Raw genomic sequence first — 19794 nt, forward strand, 5'->3', positions numbered from 1 at the left:
TTTAAAATACAGAACTCTTTCCGCAAGTAATGGAACACTTTGTATTCTAACAAGTGATGTTCAGCTCCAGCTGAAGGGGGTTGGAGGCATCAGAGCCCTCCAGCCCTCACACCAACACTTATATCCTGACAGCCCTGAAGCAGGCTTTGGGGTGGCTCTAACACTGCATGAAGCAGCTTGGAAACTACTGCCCCTAAACCATCATGAAATGCAGAACTGGGTCTCAAACACCAAGCTGTGGAATCTGGATGCTGGTGCCAAGGTTCAAGGACCAATAGCCAGTGGGGAATCAGGGAGTTGACAAAACACAGTGAAAAGTAGTGATGAGAAAAGAAAAATAGAACTATTTTTTTTCTGTTTACACTCAGAATAGTTTAAACCCTTCAGTAAGTACACATAGGCTTGGGATTAATTGCCAGATCGTGGGTCAGGCTTGTGAAGTCAGTTGAGAATATACAGTTTGGTCCCCAAGACTGAGTTGTGCAAAGAGACAGATGGCTGCTGGGTTTTTCCAAGTAAACAAAAGCAAGGAGAGGGAGGGATGTAATTTGATTTCCTATGGGAAAGGCAAACAAAGATTATGAAACTTCTAAGGCTATTCACAGGGAGAGGAGAGGGAGGACGGGGAATGGGGGGAGGGGAGGGGAGGGATATGGAAGAGAAGAAATGGGGGAGGGGAGGGGGGTCAGACGGAGGAGCAAGGTCCTCCCTCAGAAACTTAGAAACATCAGGGGAAGAAAAAGGAAGCTGCCAGATTCTGACAGTAAGAGATCGCTTTATGCTAGAAAAAACAACAAAAGAAACAAACTATAAAGTTGAGGTTTATTTGCCAGAATGAAACATGAAAACAATTTCTATCAGATCTAGCCATAAAAGGGCTGGCTTAGAAATACTAAAGCACAGAAATTAACAGCTTCTTAAGCACCTTCCCATGGACGGAGGAGCCTGGTGGGCTGCAGTCCATGGGGTCACTAAGAGTTGGACATGAGTGAGCGACTTCACTTTCACTTTTCCCTTTCCTGCATTGGAGAAGGAAATGGCAACCCACTCCAGTGTTCTTGTCTGGAGAATCCCAGGGACGGGGAGCCTGGTGGGCTGCCGTCTGTGGGGTCGCACAGAGTCAGACACGACTGAAGTGACTTAGCAGTAGCAGTAAGCACCTTAACAGCATCTTAAATCAAGTAAGAGAAGAAAGATGCCTCCTCTCATGGGCATCCTTGGTTCTGTCCTGAAGCTCCCATGGTGAGGCCACGCCTCACTCATCCCAGCAGCTCTGCCCCTGTCAGCACCACGTTGTGGGGCAGGATTGTGCAGTGGGTAGAGGTGGAGGTGCCCAGCCAGTTCTTCTGCTATGAGTCTGCTAAGAGGTATGAATAAAACCTACCTGTCAGAGATGTCATCAAGTCACAATGGAAATGCAAGCCCCCTCATTATGTTGGAATCAGAAAAATGTGAGAACCCCTATGACATCTTAATTCTCAGACCATGGCATGCCTTTTACCCCTCAGAAACGAAACCATGCCCCATAAGGCTGACAGAACTGTTACTCGCTCAGTCGTGTCTGACTCTTTGTGACTCCATGGACTGTAGCCCGCCAGGCTCCTGTGTCCATGGAATTCTCCAGGCAAGAATACTGGAGTGGCTTGCCATTTCCTTCTCCAGGGGATCTTCCTGACCCAGGGGTCAAACCCATATTGCCTGCGTTGGCAGGTGGCTTCTTTCACCACTGAGCCACCAGGGAAGCCCAGGCTGACAGAAACCAGTGATCCACAGAAATCTGGGGCTCATCCTACAGGACAGCAGGTAAGGAAACAGCTTATTAAAACCCCCTTCTCTTGTAAGCTGCCTTCACTGACCAAGCTCATCCTAATTGTTTTTGGACTCCTTAATGGTCCCCTACAGATAACACCTCTGATGAATGGGTCACTGTAGTAACAATGCTGGTCGCTCAGTCGTGTCCGACTCTTTGTGACCCCATGGACTGTAGCCCACCAGGCTCCTTTGTCCATGGAATTCTTCAGGCAAGAATACTCGAGTGGGTGGGCATTTCCTTCTCCAGGGGATCTTCCCAACCCAGGGATTGAACCCAGGTCTCCCACACAGCAGGCAGATTCTTTACTGTCTGAGCCACAAGGGAAGCTTGTAGTAAAAATGGGGTAAGTTGTTTTCCAGGACTTGGAGTCAGCCCCTGTCCAGTTCAAGCTGGCTAAGACAGATTGGGACCACCAACCCTAAAACTCAGCCTGCACGGGGGTCCAGTGAACGACCTTTTGACATCAGAAAACTCCACCCTCTGGTCATGCTAGTGCCTCCATTTTTGAACATGTATCCCGTGACGAAGCCCATAAATCAGACACGCTGGTACAGAGTGCCAGCTACCTCACCTTCCCCACTTCGAGTCACCTTTCTCCACACCTAAGACCACCCTGCTTCTCTACCCCACAAAGACTTCAAGCCCCTTGTCTTCGAGAGGCACATTTGAGATTCATTCTCCCGTCTCCTCACTTGGCTGTCTCATAAATAAATGCCTTCTCTGATGCAGACCTCAGCATCTTGGCATTTGGTGATGCTTGCTGCGCATTGGACAAATGAATCCGGTTCCGTAACAGAAATGCTTATATCTATATATTTATATTGTACATAAAAAACTTAAAAAGTAAAAAGCTTATCGGTCATATCATTTACCATGAGAAGTGAATAACAGGTATATGTGTGTGGTGTGTGTGTGTAGCGAGAGAACCAACAGTAATTACCGCAAAAAAGAAGAGAATGAGAAAGAGATGGAGGAGACAGAGAAAAAGAAAAGAAGGCAGGGATGGAGGGAGGAAGGAAAGAAAGTAAAAAGATGGAGGGGGAGGAAGAGGAAGGGAAGGAAGAAAGGGAGGGAGGGAGGCAATGATCTCGGTCCATGTCTCGCATGGCTCCATAAAGCCCACAGATCCATTATAGATGCTTAAAGACAATAGGTAAAAAGATCCTAAGTCTATGATAGCTATTTTCACTTTACATTGAACAGAAGGAAATTGTCAAAAGGAGTTTTTGCACTCGGGATATAGAGCAGAACAAAAATTTAGTCTTATTTGGACCCGGTTTCCATATGATACGTCAGTCAGTCAGTTCAGTCACTCAGTCTTGTCTGACTCTTTGCGACCCCATGGACTGCATCACACGAGGCCTCCCCGTCCATCACCAACTCTTGGAGTTTATTCAAACTCATGTCCATTGAGTCAGTGATGCCATCCAACCATCTCATCCTCTGTCGTCCCTTTCTCCTCCCGCCTTCAATCGTTCCCAGCATCAGGGTCTTTCCAAATGAGTCAGTTCTATTCATCAGGTGGCCAAAGTATTGGAGTTTTAGCTTCAGCATCAGTCCCTCCAATGAATATTCAGGACTGATTTCCTTTAGGATGGACTGGTTGGATCTCATGCATAATTCTCATTCAATTTCATGAGTATCGATGTACCAGGTATATTAACAAACGAAGACTACATCTTTTCCACACAAAATCATTCTTTGGGGTTGCTTCTGTTTAGTCAGCACTGGGGGAAAGGTGACAATACCTGTTCACTGAATGGAAGACCCTGGAGTGGCCACAATAGGTGAGGGTGGGGAGAAGAAAAGTGGGCACAGGAAGCAAGTCTGTGGGACAGGGCGGTGAGGGGCCCTGGGCAACTTGGGAGGGGCATGCAGGGTCCAGGCAAGGGTCTCTGGCTGCTCACAGGACAATGACAGCCGTGGTCTTCTCCTTGGAGGGGGAAGGGGGCACTGAATTCTCCCCCAGCAGATTCCTCTCTGACCCTTCCTCATCCTGCTGGAAAAAGAAAAACAGGAAGAAAATCAATTCTTGGGAGGAAAAGGATGGGACAGAGTCAGCTCCATTTGGCAATCAGGCAAAGGAAAAAAGGAGGGAAGGAAAAGCTGATGGAAGAAGGGGAGCTAGACAAGATCTAGACCAGAAAAGAGAGAAAGTGGGGAACTGAGAGCAAAGAAGCGGAGGAGGCAGATGTTAACCCAGGACAAAATGATGGGGTCACCTTCCCCAGACAGCGAAGGGCAGAGCCCAGCACAGAGAAAGGCTGAATGAGGGGAGCATGACCACAGCTCAGCCGTGTTCCTGCCCCGCTGTCTTTCCCTAGAGCTGCACCAGCCAGACCCGCCCTTTCCCTGCATGATGTGCATGCTCAGTCACTTCAGTCGTGTCTGACTCTTTGTGACCCAGTGGACAGTAGCCCGCCAGGGTCCTCTGTCTCTGGGATTCTCCAGAAAAGAATACTGGAGTGGGTTGCCATTTCCTCCTCCAGGGGATCTTTCTCCCTAACAGCTCACCAGGGCCCGGGAGCTCTGGCCACAGAAGCTTTGAAGACCCACGCCCAGGGAAGCCAAGGACACAATGGCCTGCAGAGCACAGATAGCCAGGAGCAGAGCACGGATTCCTAGGAACAAATCCTGAAGATAAAGGGGGAAAAAAAGTTACAGTCAGGAGTCAGCTCCTGTGATTCCTCTGTTATTCTCATCTTGCTAGGAGGTATCAGAGTCTGTTCAACTAACTCCTTCTCACTGAAGCAGATTGCATTTTCCAACCACAAGGGCAGCCAGTCTCCATCCCATTTGCTTGTCTGCAGGGTGACTTTACCACAGCCTGTGAAGAGGTGGAGACTAATGCTCAACCCCCTGAACTCTGGAATCAAAGCCTGGGAATGCTTTGATCAACAAAATACAGTGGAAGTGACACTAGGGCCTGGCAGCTTCTATTGCCTACATCTTAAAATGCTCACAGTGGGATGCTGTCTATTGTAACCCGGTTGCCCAAGACACACGGAGAAGCCATTGTAGCCTCCCTGGCTGGTACTCCCCAGCTGAGCCCCCTGACATGTGAGTGCGCCATCTTGGCAGTCCAGCCAATCAAGCTCCTGGATGACTTCACACCCAACTGACCCATGACTGCAACTGCCTGAGAAAACCCAAGTGAGGACTGCCCGTGTGAGCCTAGTCAACCCACAGAATGTGAGACATACTAACCAACTGCAGTGTTAAGTCACTGCATTTGGGGGCCGTGTGTTACCCGGCAGGGGATGAGTGATACCAGTCACACACCAGGAAAGACAGAAGGGTGGCTCATGATATCCTGTCTCCTCTTTGCTCCTCATCCCCTTTGATTCAGGGAATGATCATGCCCAGAGATCTGAATGGTGTCTTCAATTTAAGACACCTCCTGAACCAACAGCCTCAGATGAGGTCCACGCTCAGAGGGCCTCCATCTCTGCCCTCTGGTGCCCCAGTCCCCCCAATTTACAGCTGTGATGTGTTCTTGGGAGATTGACTCTCCTTTCTCACCATCAGCATTTGCATGTATCTTCTGCAGTTCTCCTCCTCCCACGATGAATAGGAATTTCTCCGTTGGTACCAAGAAGTGGGGGTGACAGGGACTAAGGAATCACACACAGAGCTGATGTCATAGAAGCCATCATATTGCCAGATGAAGCTATTCACACAGAAGACGACAGCGGCCACGGCCGTGGCAATGCCAGCCAGGGTGAGCAGACCTGATACGCAGCCCTAGAAGAGAGAGATTCAAGAGGCGGTCCCCCTCCATGGATGGCAGAGCCATGGGGTCCCAGCCTCAAACCAATCTCCTCTTCCCCAGCTTCCTGGTCCGGGATAAACCCTCCCTACCCCTCCAGGAAAGATCTTAGGATATTTGAAACCAAAGGAGAGAAGACAGAAAAGTAGAGCAGGAAAATAGACGTAGTAGGGGGACAGAGGACAAGGTGGGGCAGAAGATGCCTCACTCACGGAGAGTTTGCCCCGGCGCTTCTCGTGGACAATGGCCCCAACTCCTGCTGCAATGGCCTAGGAAGAGAAGACACCAGAAAAGCCCTCCAGTTGACCGTCTCCCATCACACTTCTCCCAACAGGCCCCAGAACAGCCAGTTTGAAGCAGGATCCAAGAGCCAGACAAAGAAACCTAGCAGACAGACAGGACTCTGCTTACAACAGCCTCACTCTTCCCAGCCATGCCTTTAAGAGGAAAACGGAGGGTGGAAAGAAAGGTTTTGCCCACCCCCTAAGGCAGCCTCCTCATCACTGTTGTTCAGTCACTAAGAGGTGTCCGACTCTTTGCGACCCCATGGACTGCTGCACGCCAGACTTCCCTGTCCTTCACCATCTCCCGAGCTTCCCCAAACTCTTGTCCCGTTGAGTCGGTGGTGCCATCCAACCATCTCATCCCACCAGCCTCCTCATAACATAAGGCATTTGGTCGCTGGGTCTGTGGTCTCTTCCCCCGATCCCTGACCCAGATCCAAAGGAACTTTCTTTCTCCTTGTCCATGACCACTTGCCTCCCAAGGAGATCACAACACTTCCCTCCCATCCAAGTACTAGCCCGGCCCGACCCTGCTTAGCGTCCGAGGTCAGATGAGATTGGGCACCTTCTGGATGGTATGGCCACAGACTCATAACCCCTTTCTTACTCACCACAAACCCTGCCCACAAGGCACAGCCCGAGGCACGCAGCTGAATCCAGGGTCCCAAGTAGAGAAGCCCACCAAGAGCACAGCTGATAGCCCCGAGCAACAGCTGGGTCACCTGCAAGAGATGGGGAAAGCCACGCCCCTTCCCATGAGCCCTCACGCTCCAGGCTCAGACACCCAGCTCCCAGCTCCTGGGCATGGCTCCCCTCTCTTGCCCTGTCTTGACTTCTCTGCTTGGATTCTGGAAGTTCTATCCATGAAGCAATGCATCCTGCTTCTCCCTCACCCCTCTGACTTGACAGTATTTTATCCTTCATTCTTTCCTAAATCCCAGTTTTCCTAAATTCCACACCTTGTCATACCCATTTGATGCTTCCTGCTTCTTTTCTCCTCTTTTTCCCATGGGAAGCCCACCATCCTGTCCAGGATGGGCCACAAAGACCTCCTTCCAGAAAGGAGGTGTGGTTGGCTGACAGCCTGGGTTTCCCTGGTGGCTTAGACGGTAAAGAATCCTCTGGCAATGCAGGAGACCCGGGTTTAATCCCTGGGTCAGGAAAATCCCTTGGAGAAGGGAATGGCCACCCACTCCAGTATTCTGGCCTGGAGAATCCCATGGACAGAGGAGCCTGGTGAGCCCCAGTCCATGGGGTCGCAAAGAGTCAGACACGACTGAGCGACTTGCACACTTCACTAGCTGACAGCCTGCAGTGGTCAGCATCTTCGGGGTCCCCACATCTTTCAAGCCGAAGGCACATTCTTTAGGGATAGCTGCCCAGCAATGACTAAGCAAGGCGGTGGTTCGAGGGCCATTTCCACCTAGAACGGGACTTCTGTGACGGGCAGTCTTTGCTCCCAAGCTCCCTACTGGGCTACTACAGACCTCATCAGGCCTCCATCAAGACCTCCTCTCTCCCCCTGCCCACTCCTGCCCTTTGCACTGCATGATGTTACACCCCAGTAAACCTTTTGCATACCTCAAAAGGTGTGTAAACAACACCCAACTCAGTGTCTGTTTCCTGGAGGATCTGACTATCACAGCTTCTTGGACATCACCACCTACATGGACATCGTCATCTACATGTCCTGCCAGCCTCTCAGATTCATCGCATCCAAATGCCAGACCCCATCCCCCACACCACCAGGGTCTGCCTCACTGACTTCCAGGGCTCCAGTCTTCTGGTCACTCTCACTCCAAACCTCAGCATCCTCTCGGACTCCTCTCCTCCCTGGTACCCCAAGTCCACCCACTCCCAAGTGACCCCACCCATCGAAGACTTGGACTCCTCTCTCTCCTCCTCATTTTTGCTGTGACCTTGCAGGTGCCGACCCTCCATACTTCTTACCTGGACACCACCTGGCTGGGAGGCTGCCTGAAGCTCAGGTGCCTGCCCCAGAATCCCTCCATGTCCAATCCTTCCCACTATAGAAGCTGATCCAGGACAAACTCCTCAGCTAGTCACTCAAGGCTCTCAGCAATAATGGTGTATATTTCCAGTCTAATCAGCCAGGAGTCCCATTCTCTTTACTCTGACAGAACCTGCCCTATGCTTTTTGGCTTCTTTGCCTTTGTTCTAGGCATTCTCAAAACCTGAAATTCCTTTCCTCCCATCCTCCACCTCTATCTGTTAAACACATTGCTTCTCCATTCAAGGTCTGGCTCAGATGCCATCCCCTGCAGGAGGCCCTCTGCAGGAGGCCATCCTCTCTTCCAAGCACGTCACCTATTGTTGTTCAGCCGCTCAGTCGTGTCCAATTCTTTGCAGCCCCATGGACTGCAGCACGCCAGGCTTCCCTGTCCATCACCAACTCCCAGAGCTTGCTCACAAGCTCATGTCCACTGAATCAGTGATACCAAACAACCATCTCATCTTCTGCCACCCTCTTCTCTTTTTGCCTTTGATCTTTCCCAACATCAGGGTCTTTACCAATGAGTTGGCTCTTCGCATCAGGTGCCCACCTGATCTACCTTTACCTCTAGGCGTTTGTGTAGTTGCCTGACCCTTCTGAGGGATGCTGAGCACCTTGAGGTGATCACCAAGGGCCTTCCCCCCAACGTGCCTGTCATATCGCCTGGCATCTGATATGGGTTCAACATGGGTTCAACAGCCTCCAGCGATCCTTCCACCTGCCCACCCCTACCTCTGGCTGGGACTGCTCATATTGCACCAGAGAAGCGATCCCTTACTTCTTTCCATCTCAATCTCTGTCAAAACTTCCAAACAAGCGGGGATACAAGTTGTGAGTTTTCATGGGGATTTTACCCACTTTCTTTCCTCACATCATATTGGAGAAGGAGTGTTACCTGCCTCTGTGTCACCTTGCTAACCCACCTCTCCAGCCAGCCCACTCTTACCCCTAGTGCCAGCTGTCCATAGCCTATCCTGGCCTTGGCAGGACGGTGAGACAGGCGCTCCACTAGGGAACTCCCAGCTTTTAGCAGTTGTGCCAAAGCGGATTCCTGGTGAATGTGGATGTCAATGTGGGTGGGCTGGGAGAGCATAGAGCCCACATCAACTCCATTCACAGTCAGCGTGTTCTGGGCCATTCTTCCTGCTGGGGAGATGTACAGGAGTGAGGTCTGAGAGCTGAGGAAGAAGAAGAGGAATACACAGCATGAGTGCAGGGTAAGAAAATAGTCTCCATGTCAAGTCCCGGCATGTGGGATCTCAGTTCTCTGAACAGGGATCGAACCCATGCCCCAGCCTAGAAAGTTCAGAGTCTTAACCACTGAACCACCAGGGAAGTCCCTGATCTTAATTTGGAATACAGATCTGAATCACCTGTAGAGTTTTCACCATATGTATCCTGGGATCTCTTCCCCAAATGGTCAGATACAGTTTGTCTGGGGTTTGGGATTAACAAAGAAAGGAATCTGAATTATTTTAGCAGCATGGTGTGTATATTTACACATAATACTTTTATATGGTAAAAAAAAAAATCAAAAGATAAGTAAGTGTATACTGCTAAAATCCTCTCCTATCTTTCTCTCATAGCCAGCTAGTTGCCTTCCAGGCGGAAAAATATTACCATTTTCTAATATGCTTCCTGTGACTGTTCCAATCCACTTCTATGACTATTCCAGTATTGTTAATTCTCCCATTATGACTGAGGTTGACTTTCTTTTCATGTTTAAGAGCCTTTCTCCTCTTCTTTTGTGAGCTTCCCTTTCATATCCTATGACTGCCTTGTTTTATTGTTTTGTTTTGGTCTTTACAGGAGTCCTTTGTGTGTTTGAAAAATTACTATCTGTGACATGACTTGCAGATAGGGCTTTAATATTTGCAATTTATTTTTGACTTAGCTTGTATTTTTATATAATCAAAATTTTCATTTTTCATGATTTCTGAGTTTTATATCATACTTAAAAAGGACTTTGCCATGTCAAGATCATAAAAGAATAATTCTTCCCTGTTTTCTTCTAAGTGCTTTTATGTTTTCAGTTTTCACATTTAAATGTTGATCTCTCTGGAACTTACCTTGTAAGCTGGGAAAAAATGGATCCAAATTGTTTTTTTGTTTTTTTTTTTAAGATTCTAAACTTCTGAAAATATATCCTGTTTATGGAATGCATCATCTTTCTCCCACTGATTTAAAATGCTCCCTGGAGCAAAAATGAAATTCCCATAGGAAACCAAGCCTGTTTGAGTCTTTAACTGGCCCATTGGTGGATCTGATGAGTCATGCACCATGACCATAAATTTTAACTATAAATACAGAGTTTAATATTTAGTTAAGCTATTTCATTGACCCCCTCACCATGTTACTTTTCTCTTTGATGGCCACTTTTGCTGGATTACTTCTCCTTGCGTATTTTGGAATCAACTTGCCTCATTCCAAAAGAAATCCCCTACAAGCAATTCTCATGGTCATCCTACTGATCACTGTTTAAATCATAGCATTATTAATAATGATTCTAATAACATCAGCGAGGATGATAAACTTAAAGTCTTCCCATCTGTATTGTATGAGCTTCTCAGAGCAGCTTCACGCTTCACCTACCTGGCCTCCTGTGAAGGATACAAGTCAGGTGTCCAGAGATTCTGCAGATGCACAAGGAGGTTCAGACCTGTTCACAGACCCACCGCAGGAAGCCCAGTCAGAATTCCAGCCAGATCATCCTTGGGCTCCAGGAATCAGCATCATATTAAGGCCCAGAATGTGCCTTAGGCTCCAGCTGCCTCCAAGTCTTCTGGGTACCACCTCTTTCCCCCCGCCCCACCCCACCCCCAAGTCCTCTGGGTACTGCTACCTCCCCCCTCCACCCTCCTCCAAGCCTCTGGGTACCAGCACTTCCCCCCTACTCCCTCCAAGTCCTCTGGGTACCACCACTTCCCCCCTCTACCCCACCTCCCAACTCCAGTCCCCAGATCAGCCTAGATTCCTGCTCTTCCTCTGAGCCAGGCCATCCCCATGAAGGTTCCCTTTCACACCACCCTGACTCCAGGTTATGGAGCTCTTCCTCGCAGCCCTGGATCCTCCTGTCTGCCCGGCTCCTCCCAGTACCGCCTCAAGCTGGAGAGAAAGGGCCAGGGCCCATGCTATACCCTGGGCCCTCCACCTTCCACCTTTCCTACCAAAAGACCTCTCACTGCAAACCCTCTTTAGCCTCAGCCGCCTTACCCCTGGAATAGAGGCATGAGGCACTAGGGAGGGACAGCCGCCCAGTTGATGTGGCCAGACGTGGGCTCCTGGCCCTCCCCAGGCATTTTTCTAGGGTCCCTTCCTCTCGCTAATGTATCCCTGCCTTCCAAGCAGGTCCAGGGGAACCAGGAACTGGGGAGAATGGCATCCTGTGAGACAGAATGGGGACTGGTCTTGGAGCCTCCTAGAGAGAGTTGGGGGTTGGGGTCTGGCAGTGAGTGTCTCCTGGAAGAGGGGATCACCTAGGCTGTGAAGGCTCTTCTCACCTGCTGTCCTCTGGGAGCCAGTGGCCAAGCCGGGCAGAGCTGGGAGGAGCTGCTCAGAGCTGAGACCCACCGGGGGGTGGGAGAAAGCAGAAGGAAGGGATGGAGTTATAAGGACCTGACCTTCAGCATCTTGACTTCCCAGAAAGAAGCTGGGCCAAAGGGGCCCCTCTAGGGGGGTTTGGTCTTGAGTAGACAGTCAGGCTGGCCAGAGAAGGCACACACACATACACTCCGGCACGCCCATACCTACTCAGACAGTACACACACTGGGGGAATTCTTGATCAGAAAGCCCCTGCCCTGGTGGGGACAGGAGACAGAATGGCCTCTTAGGGTTTCCCAGGGCTGGTCAGCTCTTCAGTCTCCCAGGCCACCCACCTGGCCCTTGCGCTCTCCCGGATGCCAGAGCCCAGCTTTCCCCAGCAGCTGGAAAACCTTGGAGGGGCCCTGTGCTCCAGCTGGGAAGTTGCCTCATCCTTCCCCGCTGGCACTCCACCAAGTACCTCCCGCTTCTGCCTGCTCGGGTCTCCCCAGCCCTGCTCACCACTCTCCACTGCCGGTTCCTGAGGAGAGCAGGTAAGGTAGGTCCATAGCCTGGGGGGGGCCCTTTCCCCCAAGACCCTTCTCAGAGGAGGCCCCACCCTGCCGCCACAGGCCCTCCAGAACTTGCTGGGCAGGGAGGGAGGGGCAGGGACCAACCTCCCCTGCAGAGGAGGGGCCTCCAGGAAGGTACAGGAGTGGGGGGCCAGGTGCACTGATGCCAAGTTGTTCCCACCTTTGGTCTCCATCTCCACCCATGGCTTCATCCTTCACACTGGGTTGGTGGGGTTGGGGGGGGGGGGCACAGTTAGAACAGGACTGAGGAGCCATTGGTGGGGAGAGGAATATTCAGGGGTTGCTGGAGGGTCCCCAGACTCAGCTAGGGAACAGCTGCTTCCAGAGAAATTCAGGAGGCAGCCAGGACTCGGTTCTGCCCAGCAGCCTGGGGGCTCCAAAGGGGAAGAGGCAGAGAGAGGAGCCGGTGGCAGGGGGGCTGGGGTGGCACAAGCCTGCTGGGGGCAAAGGGGAGAAGTGAGAACTCTGGGACACGGCCTGGTCCAGCCCCCAAGGCGTGGGAGGAGGATGAAAGGAAGGTCTGGGGGGAAGGGGAGGCCCCATAGACCGAGCAGTGGTCCCAGCCTCAGGAGACTCGAGCATCCTTCACGAGATGCCTCCTCAAGACAGGTCCTGGGTGCTGCTCTGTGACCCGAAGTGCTGTAGGGGGTCTCCGCCAGCTCCTGTGAAATCCATACCAACCTCCTCCCGCCCACTCTTCGCCCCTGACGCTCCCTTCCTCCCCGCCAGGTGGGTGTCCAGAGGCATGGAGACAGTGGACTGCGGGGAGGCAGCCCCCAGGGGTCCCCAGCCCGCCAGCATCCAGGTGCACTTCCACCACGAGTCAGGTCTGGCCAAGCTCCTGCTAGGCGGGTGCTCCCTGCTGCAGCCCCTCCTCCTGCCCAGGCCCCGCGCCACCTCCCGGGCCCTGGGCCGCCACCGGCTGCTGGCGACCTCCTGGGTGAGTAAGGCTGCTGGCCACAAGGGGCACAGACTGATGCCCAGGCTCCCCAGACCTGGAAGGGGAAGCCCCTCTCCTGTCGCTATGCACCCTCCCTGGCAGCCTCTCTCTAAACAGGAGGCTAAGCCAGTCTTATCTTCCAACCGGAGATCAAGTTCCTGCTTTTCCCCCCACTTACCTCTCAATGAGAGCTGTGGGTAGGGTAGGCTATGGGCTGAAAGGCCAAAGGAGCCCCTGACCATTTAAAGTCCCAGCTGGGGGAGCCCTGAGTTCATCCTCTCCCTCCCCTCCCCTTGTCTCCCTTCCTCTCCTCTGCCTTCCCTTCCCCCCTCTTTTTCTCTCTCTTTCTTGAGGTTCTAACTGTTAATAGCTGGAGTGGCAGGTCTCCAAAGCTACCCTGAGACTTAGGCGCAGAGGGTTGCTCCTGGGATCCAGGATCCGTGTGCTTAGGTTTCTCATCTTTCAGGTGATGCAGATCGTGCTGGGGCTGCTGAGCGGGGTCCTGGGAGGATTCCTCTACATCTTCTCCTCTACCACCCTGCGGAACTCAGGAGCTCCCATCTGGACAGGGGCTGTGGTGAGTGGGACAGGAGGATGGTAGGCAGAATGGATGCAAGGAGAGAGAGGCCACTGCCATCGCCCCCAGCAAAACAGGGACTGTTGGCACCCGAACACACTCCCGGCTCCTCCAGGCCGATGCCCTGCTTCTACCGACAGGCAACCAGCGAGCCAAGGGCTGCGATGGCCACGGCCACCGGTCAGCTCTCCCAGGTTGCTGCCCGGGGCCTCTCCCACTGCTTCTCCCACCTTCAACAGATCAGCTGAGGATCTTGGGCGGGCTCATCTCTAGACTCCGGCGCTGCTTTGAGATGGGGAGGCAGGATGTGCAGGAGGGTGTATGAGCCAGGGGCACCTCCTGCTGGCTTCGCATGATCCTCTGCGGGTCCTGCACACCGGGCTCTCAGGGGACGGGGGACCCCTGGACCACAGTGGTGATGTCAGCAGAAGGGGCTATGCCACCTGCAGCAGGAGATGGGGGGGCGGGTCATGGCAGGACCGAGGCACCCCGTGTCCTGCCCACACTCACAGAACAACAACAAAGCGCACGTATGAAGAGAGGAGCCAAAAGTAACCATCCTCATGGTTACCATGGCAAAAACACTGAGGTGAGCTACAGCCAAACAGGATCCTGATCCATCTTTCCTCCGGGATTGACCAGGCTTCCTGTCCTGGAAGGCTCACTGGGTGGGAGCCTGAGCGCTGTTGGAATGGGCGCCCACACCCACCCAGAGGCGGCTGACCCTCATCCTGTACCGAGAGCTCCTCCAACAACCTGGACGTTCCACCCCACCACCCTGGAGCTTTCGTAAAGCCCCTGGTGCTGCCTCGAAAGAGAGGGTTTGGAGAAGGGAAGGAGGGCTCACTCCTGGCTTGACCATGAGCATTTGTCTGATGTCCCCTAAGTAGAGGGTCCTACAGCCTCAGGAGTTTTAATTCAGGCCTCAATACTCTCCCCATGACCTTACAGACCACAGACCTCGGGCCTGTGTGGAGTGCTGTGGGGAAGGGCCAGCTGGACGACTGCGGGAGTCATGGAGGAAAAAGGAAGCGGGCAGCTGGGGAGGAGGCAGGGGATGTGGGAGTTGGGGGTTCTGCACAAACCCTGCAGCTTCAACCTCTCCCCAGGCTGTGCTGGCTGGAGCTGTCGCCTTCATTTACGAGAAACGAGGTGGCATCTACTGGGTGAGTTGGGGAAGGGCAAGGGTGAACACCAGGCCCACAAGCTGGAGGCCTTCCCAAGCCTCCGGCTCCATCACACGCCCCTCCCCTGGGCTCCCCCCCTCCCACCCCTGGCCCCAGGGTGGGCACCAGAGAGACTGAGTCTCCAAGGTCTCTCTCTGCATCTGCTCCTCACCAGGCCCTGCTGAGGACCCTGCTCGCCCTGGCAGCCTTCTCCACGGCCACTGCTGCCACCATAATCGGGGCTGGAAGATTCTATGAGTACCACTTTATTTTCTATAAGGGCATCTGTAATGTCTCCCCCTCCTGGAGGCCCACCGGGGCCCCCACCCTGAGTCCAGACCTCGAGAGGCTGCAACAGTGCACCGCCTACGTGAACATGCTGAAGGTAGCCAGGCGGGGACACAGGGCAGCAGGCGGGGGAAGGCGTGGGGGGAGTCCGACCCTGGATGGGAGGGAGGCCGTCCATCGAAGAGGGTGTGCCCTGTTCTGCCCCAACAGACAGACGTGGCAGTGAACAAAACACAAGCAGTCCCTGCGGTTTGTGGGCAGTTACAGATCTGTGGGAAATACAAACTTCGAAATCAGAATAAATGAGCCGATAGAGCTAATATTGCACATACGGGATGAGGTGTGAAGGGATTCGATGTCTGTTCAGGTCTCGGGGTTGTCAGGGAAATGGGTCACAGCCCAAGCCTGTCCCTGTTCTGATGAGGACACCAACGGGGCTTCTGGCTGCTCTCTCCATGCTACACTCACAGACCCCCCAACACAGGGCTCCTTCTTCATCCCACCACCCCCCAACCCTGGAAGCTACAGACATGGGGAACAGGACAAATGGGGTGGAGAGTGACCCTGTGCCATGTGGAAGGGGGACACAGACTCCAAGTGGCAACAGTCACTCTGGGGGCTCACAGCTTTGGTCCTCTGTCCCCAGGCCCTGTTCATAAGCATCAATGCCATGTTGTTAGGGGTCTGGGTTCTACTGCTTCTGGCATCTCTGCTGCCCCTGTGTCTGTGCTGCTGGAGAAGATACAGACGTAAGGAGGTGAGTCCCTAAAGCTTGCATGGTGGGGGCAGCAAGACTGTCCGGCAGGAACAGGAATGGAGAGTGGGTGGTTTGGGGAGGAGAAAAGGGTCCTTACAGAGAGTCTCAACAGGCATGATTCCTGTTTTGCTACCCCCGTGGTGGCCCAGCCCAGGGAGTTCCTATCCCTGACTAAGTGGTACCCAGTCCAAAGACCCCATGGAGCCAGGGATGTGCAGGTCCATGGTGGGACCTAGGGCTCTTTGCACGAGGCTGATGTCAGATCCAATTGACTCCAGAACTGAGCTGCCCTGGAGGAGAGCATTTACACTGTCTCTCCCCTGTGGGCCATCTCACCCTCTCCTTTTCCCTTAGAAAAGAGACCTTCCCTTGGAAGAAACCGTCAGGAGTGAGTGAGATCCAGCCCTGCCTCTCCAGAGGACTTGTGCCTGGAGCTTCTGCCTGGACTGGGTGTCCGAGCGTCTGCCTCATGAGAGAAAAGCCAGGCCAGGAAGAGAGGCTCTGTCTGACCCAGTGATCCTCCCTCATGGCCACAGCCGCCGCCTGCTCCACCGTCTCAGCTGTTCTTGCCTATTTCCGGCTCACCTTCACCACCTGCCTGCCTCATGCCCCTCTTGAGCACTGATGATAATAAACTCCCGTGTTGTTGCTCCCAGCTTCTTGCCTAGGGTATTTCTCTTGGCTGGAGGGAGACAGAGGAGAATGAGCCAACAGCAAAGCTAGGAAGATCCTCCCGCTCACAACCCCTCTCTGGGGCTAGAGTAGCCATCCCTGAAAACAGAGTCTCTTTAAGGCTGGTACCGGGAACTGTGGGTCCAAATACCCAGGGATGGATGAAAGGAATGGAGACTCTGAGCCCAGCTACTTACAATTCAGAGTTAAGAGGGTAAATCCTTGACTATTTGAGAGTTGTACTTTTTTTTATTTTGACTGTTTGGAAATATTAAGAATTAGATAAGATAACACTGAGATGCAATCATTTCAGAAATCTTTTTTATAAAGCTAGAACATCCAACAGTGTGATGAAATACAAACCTTGGATACTTGTCCCACAAAAAAAAAGTGGGGGGCTTCCCTCACAGCTCAGTCGGTAAAGAATCTGCCTGCAATGCAGGAGACCAGGGTTCGATTCCTGGGTCAGGGAGATCCCCTGGAGAAGGAAATGGCAATCCACTCTAGTATTCTTGCCTGGAGAATCCCATGGACAGAGGAGCCTGGCAGGCTACAGTCCATGGGGTTGCAAGAGTTGGACATGACTTAGCGACTAAATCACTACCACCCACAAAAAAAGATACCTATAACTTCTGGATAAAATAGGAGTCATGTGTTTTTAAATTCATGGCCAACCTGAATAAGCCATAATAGAAGCAGGAGCATGAATTCAGAGAACTGAGTCTTGAAACCAGCATCTGCCCACTTGGACCCCCACAGCCACCCACACCCTCAGTGCTCCGCTTGGAGGAACGAACTCCACATCTAGTCGTACTCACGGCTGAGTTTTATTAGAGCAAAAGGATACACAACAATGTCAACAAGGGGAAAGAATTCTCAGAGAAAGGAAGCACGACAAATACAAAGCAGAGTAAATAGAAAGAAATTATCATCTAAACACATCAAAGTAAATTTTAAAAAAAGACAAAGAGAATGTCTTAAATCTGTCAAATGGCATTAACTAAAAAGAAATTGCAACATTACATGACTCCCTTTTGTCTGCTGCTGCTGCTGCTAAGTCGCTTTAGTCACGTCCGACTCTGTGCGACCCCATAGACGGCAGCCCACCAGGCTCCTCAGTCCCTAGGATCCTCCAGGCAAGAACACTGGAGTGGGTTGCCATTTCCTTCTCCAATGCATGCGTGCATGCTAAGTCGCTTCAGTCATGTCCGACTCTGTGCAACCCTATGGACAGCAGCCCACCAAACTCCTCTGTCCACGGGATTCTCTAGGCAAACAATCCTGGAGTCTAGTTGAGAAAAGAACTAAAGATATTGATTACATTTAACCTTTGTCACACATGATGTTCAACATCGCAAATTATTAGAGAAATGTAAATCAAAACTACAATGAGATATCACCTCACAGTAGTCAGAATGGATATCATCAAAAAGTCTACAAATAATAGGTTTTGGAGAGGGTGAGGGGAAAAGGGAACCCTCCGACACTGTTGGTGGGTATTTAAGTTGGTCCAGCCACTATGGAAAACAGTATGGAGTTTTCTTAAAAAACTAAAAATAGAGCTGCCATATGACCCAGCAATCCCACTGCTGGACATATATCTGGAGAAAATTCTAATTCAAAATCATACATGCCAATAAAAAAGAAAAGCTACACACATGCAAAATGATAAATGCTCCCCAATATTCATAGCACTGTTTATAATAGCCAACACATGGAAGCAACCTAAATGTTCATTGACAGATGAATGGGTAAAGAAGATGTGGTGTGTGTATATACATATATATATATAATATTTATGTTTATATATATGTACATACATATATACATATATATGTATATAACTCAGCCACAAACAGGAATGAAATAATGCCATTTGCAGCAACACGGATGGACCTAGAGATTATCATATTAAGTGAAGTCAGTCAGACAGAGAAAGATAATATCGTATGATATCACTTATATGTGAAATCTAAAAAACTATCCAAATGAACTTATTTATGAAACAGAAACAGATTCACAGGCATAGAAAACAACTTACAGTTATCAAAGGGGAAAGAGGGTGGAGAGGGATAAATTACAAGTTTGGGATTAGCAGATACAAACTACTGTATATAATATGGATAAGCAGCCAGGTCTTACTATAAAGCACCTGGAACTATATTCAGTATCTTGTAATAAACTATACATGTATATATATATGAGTCAGCTTGCTGTACACCAGAAACTAACACAACATTGTAAATCAACTAGAGTTTGATAAAAATAAAATAGACCAAAAAAAAAAAAAAAAAGAACAGAAATAATCTTACAATTTTAACTTTCAGTTTGGAGAAAAAAATCAATCAGTGAAGCAAAAAATAGAAAATGACTATAAATTAAGTTATATGAGGAACTGCAATAAATATGAATGGGCAAAATAGTCCATTTAAAGCACATAGATAGATTGTGGTCTTTTTTTTTTAATTCACCCATATACTATTTACAAGGAGCATATCTAAAACAAGGGTATGGAAAGATTGCAAATAAGAGGATGGGGGAAAAGATCTAACAATTAAATTGACACAGTGCCATTAAAATCAGACTTTCAGCCAAGAGCATTCCTAGAGATAAAGAGGCCACTTGTGGCCATTGTACAGTCAGGATCTCCTTCCTTCTCACATTGCTTGCACTCATTCCCTCCTGGAATCAGGACCCCATACCTTGCACTGGAGGAGCTGTCTTGTGGCTAAAAACTAAAGGCAAAGAAAAATCTTGAAAAAAGCCAGGCAAAAATGACCTATTACCTATAGAGAAACCAAATGACTTTTCTCATCAGAAACCATGATGGCAAGCCAAGTGGCACAATATTTTTAAAATTTATATTTGTATTTATATTTGGGCTTCCCTGGTGGCTTAGATGGTAAAGAATCTGCCTGCAATGCAGGAGAACCAGATTCGATCCCTCAATTGGGAAGATTCCCTGGAGAAGGGAATGGCAACCCACTCCAGTATTCTTGCCTGGAGAATTCCATGGACAGAGGAGCCTTGGTGGGCTACAGTCCATGGGGTTACAAAAGAGTCAGACATGACTGAGCAACTAACACACAATTATATTTAACATATGAACAATTTTGTGCAGCAACATTCCAGTGTGAGTAAAAAAGAAGCCGGCACACAGGAGTTTGGCAGGGGGTGGGGGTGGAGGGGGTGGTGATGGTTAGATCTTTGTCCTGATCGTGGTACTGGTTACATGAATGTATTAAAATGCAAAGATCCACACACAGAGAAACAAAGATCAGTTTTATTCTCATGATAATTCATAATGATAAGGAGACAAATCTGGGGTTATTTGTTCATCCCTATCTCAGCATTTCCAGGTCATTTCCAGATGTGCATACATTCCTCACCAAGACCCAGAC

The 19794-nt window shown here is 50.5% G+C and overlaps 2 protein-coding genes across 10 annotated transcripts; one reads left to right on the top strand and one right to left on the bottom strand.

Moving 5' to 3' along the window:
* Window positions 1-803: 803 nt before the first annotated feature.
* Window positions 804-11838, bottom strand: TMEM176B (transmembrane protein 176B). Of its 7 annotated transcripts, none has more exons than XM_061415161.1 (8): window positions 11757-11838; window positions 10473-10539; window positions 8827-9058; window positions 6478-6588; window positions 5795-5851; window positions 5336-5557; window positions 4328-4447; window positions 804-3809 (listed from the first exon to the last, which is right to left on the bottom strand). In XM_061415161.1, exons 3-8 carry the CDS (start codon window positions 9016-9018, stop codon window positions 3717-3719), a joined length of 795 nt encoding a protein of 264 aa, XP_061271145.1. In that variant the 5' UTR covers window positions 9019-9058; window positions 10473-10539; window positions 11757-11838; the 3' UTR covers window positions 804-3716. The 7 variants fall into 7 exon arrangements, with proteins under 7 accessions (XP_061271145.1, XP_061271144.1, XP_061271147.1 ...); XM_061415160.1 differs by having other exon boundaries at window positions 804-3812; XM_061415163.1 differs by lacking the exon at window positions 11757-11838 and adding an exon at window positions 11381-11508 and having other exon boundaries at window positions 804-3812.
* Window positions 11839-11867: 29 nt separating this feature from the next.
* Window positions 11868-16376, top strand: TMEM176A (transmembrane protein 176A). 3 transcript variants are annotated; one of them, XM_061415168.1, is made up of 7 exons: window positions 11868-11959; window positions 12723-12933; window positions 13400-13510; window positions 14620-14676; window positions 14852-15061; window positions 15611-15721; window positions 16076-16376. In XM_061415168.1, exons 2-7 carry the CDS (start codon window positions 12739-12741, stop codon window positions 16115-16117), a joined length of 726 nt encoding a protein of 241 aa, XP_061271152.1. In that variant the 5' UTR covers window positions 11868-11959; window positions 12723-12738; the 3' UTR covers window positions 16118-16376. The 3 variants fall into 3 exon arrangements, with proteins under 3 accessions (XP_061271152.1, XP_061271154.1, XP_061271153.1); XM_061415170.1 differs by having other exon boundaries at window positions 11869-11954; XM_061415169.1 differs by lacking the exon at window positions 11868-11959 and adding an exon at window positions 12008-12107.
* The last annotated feature ends 3418 nt before the right edge of the window (window positions 16377-19794 follow it).

This window comes from Bos javanicus, chromosome 4, assembly GCF_032452875.1.
Source record: "Bos javanicus breed banteng chromosome 4, ARS-OSU_banteng_1.0, whole genome shotgun sequence".
Classification (NCBI taxonomy): domain Eukaryota; kingdom Metazoa; phylum Chordata; class Mammalia; order Artiodactyla; family Bovidae; genus Bos; species Bos javanicus.

Excerpts from the sequence above, each read along its gene's own strand:
- TMEM176B (XM_061415160.1), bottom strand. The coding sequence starts at position 9,018 with ATGGCCCAGAACACGCTGACTGTGAATGGAGTTGATGTGGGCTCTATG. Across the intron at positions 5,852-6,477 it reads CCTTGTGGGCAGGGTTTGTG|GCCATTGCAGCAGGAGTTGG; the intron begins GTGAGTAAGAAA and ends TTCTCTTCCTAG. Across the intron at positions 5,558-5,794 it reads AGCGCCGGGGCAAACTCTCC|GGCTGCGTATCAGGTCTGCT; the intron begins GTGAGTGAGGCA and ends TCTCTCTTCTAG.
- TMEM176A (XM_061415168.1), top strand. The coding sequence starts at position 12,739 with ATGGAGACAGTGGACTGCGGGGAGGCAGCCCCCAGGGGTCCCCAGCCC. Across the intron at positions 13,511-14,619 it reads CCATCTGGACAGGGGCTGTG|GCTGTGCTGGCTGGAGCTGT; the intron begins GTGAGTGGGACA and ends ACCTCTCCCCAG. Across the intron at positions 15,722-16,075 it reads GAAGATACAGACGTAAGGAG|AAAAGAGACCTTCCCTTGGA; the intron begins GTGAGTCCCTAA and ends CTTTTCCCTTAG.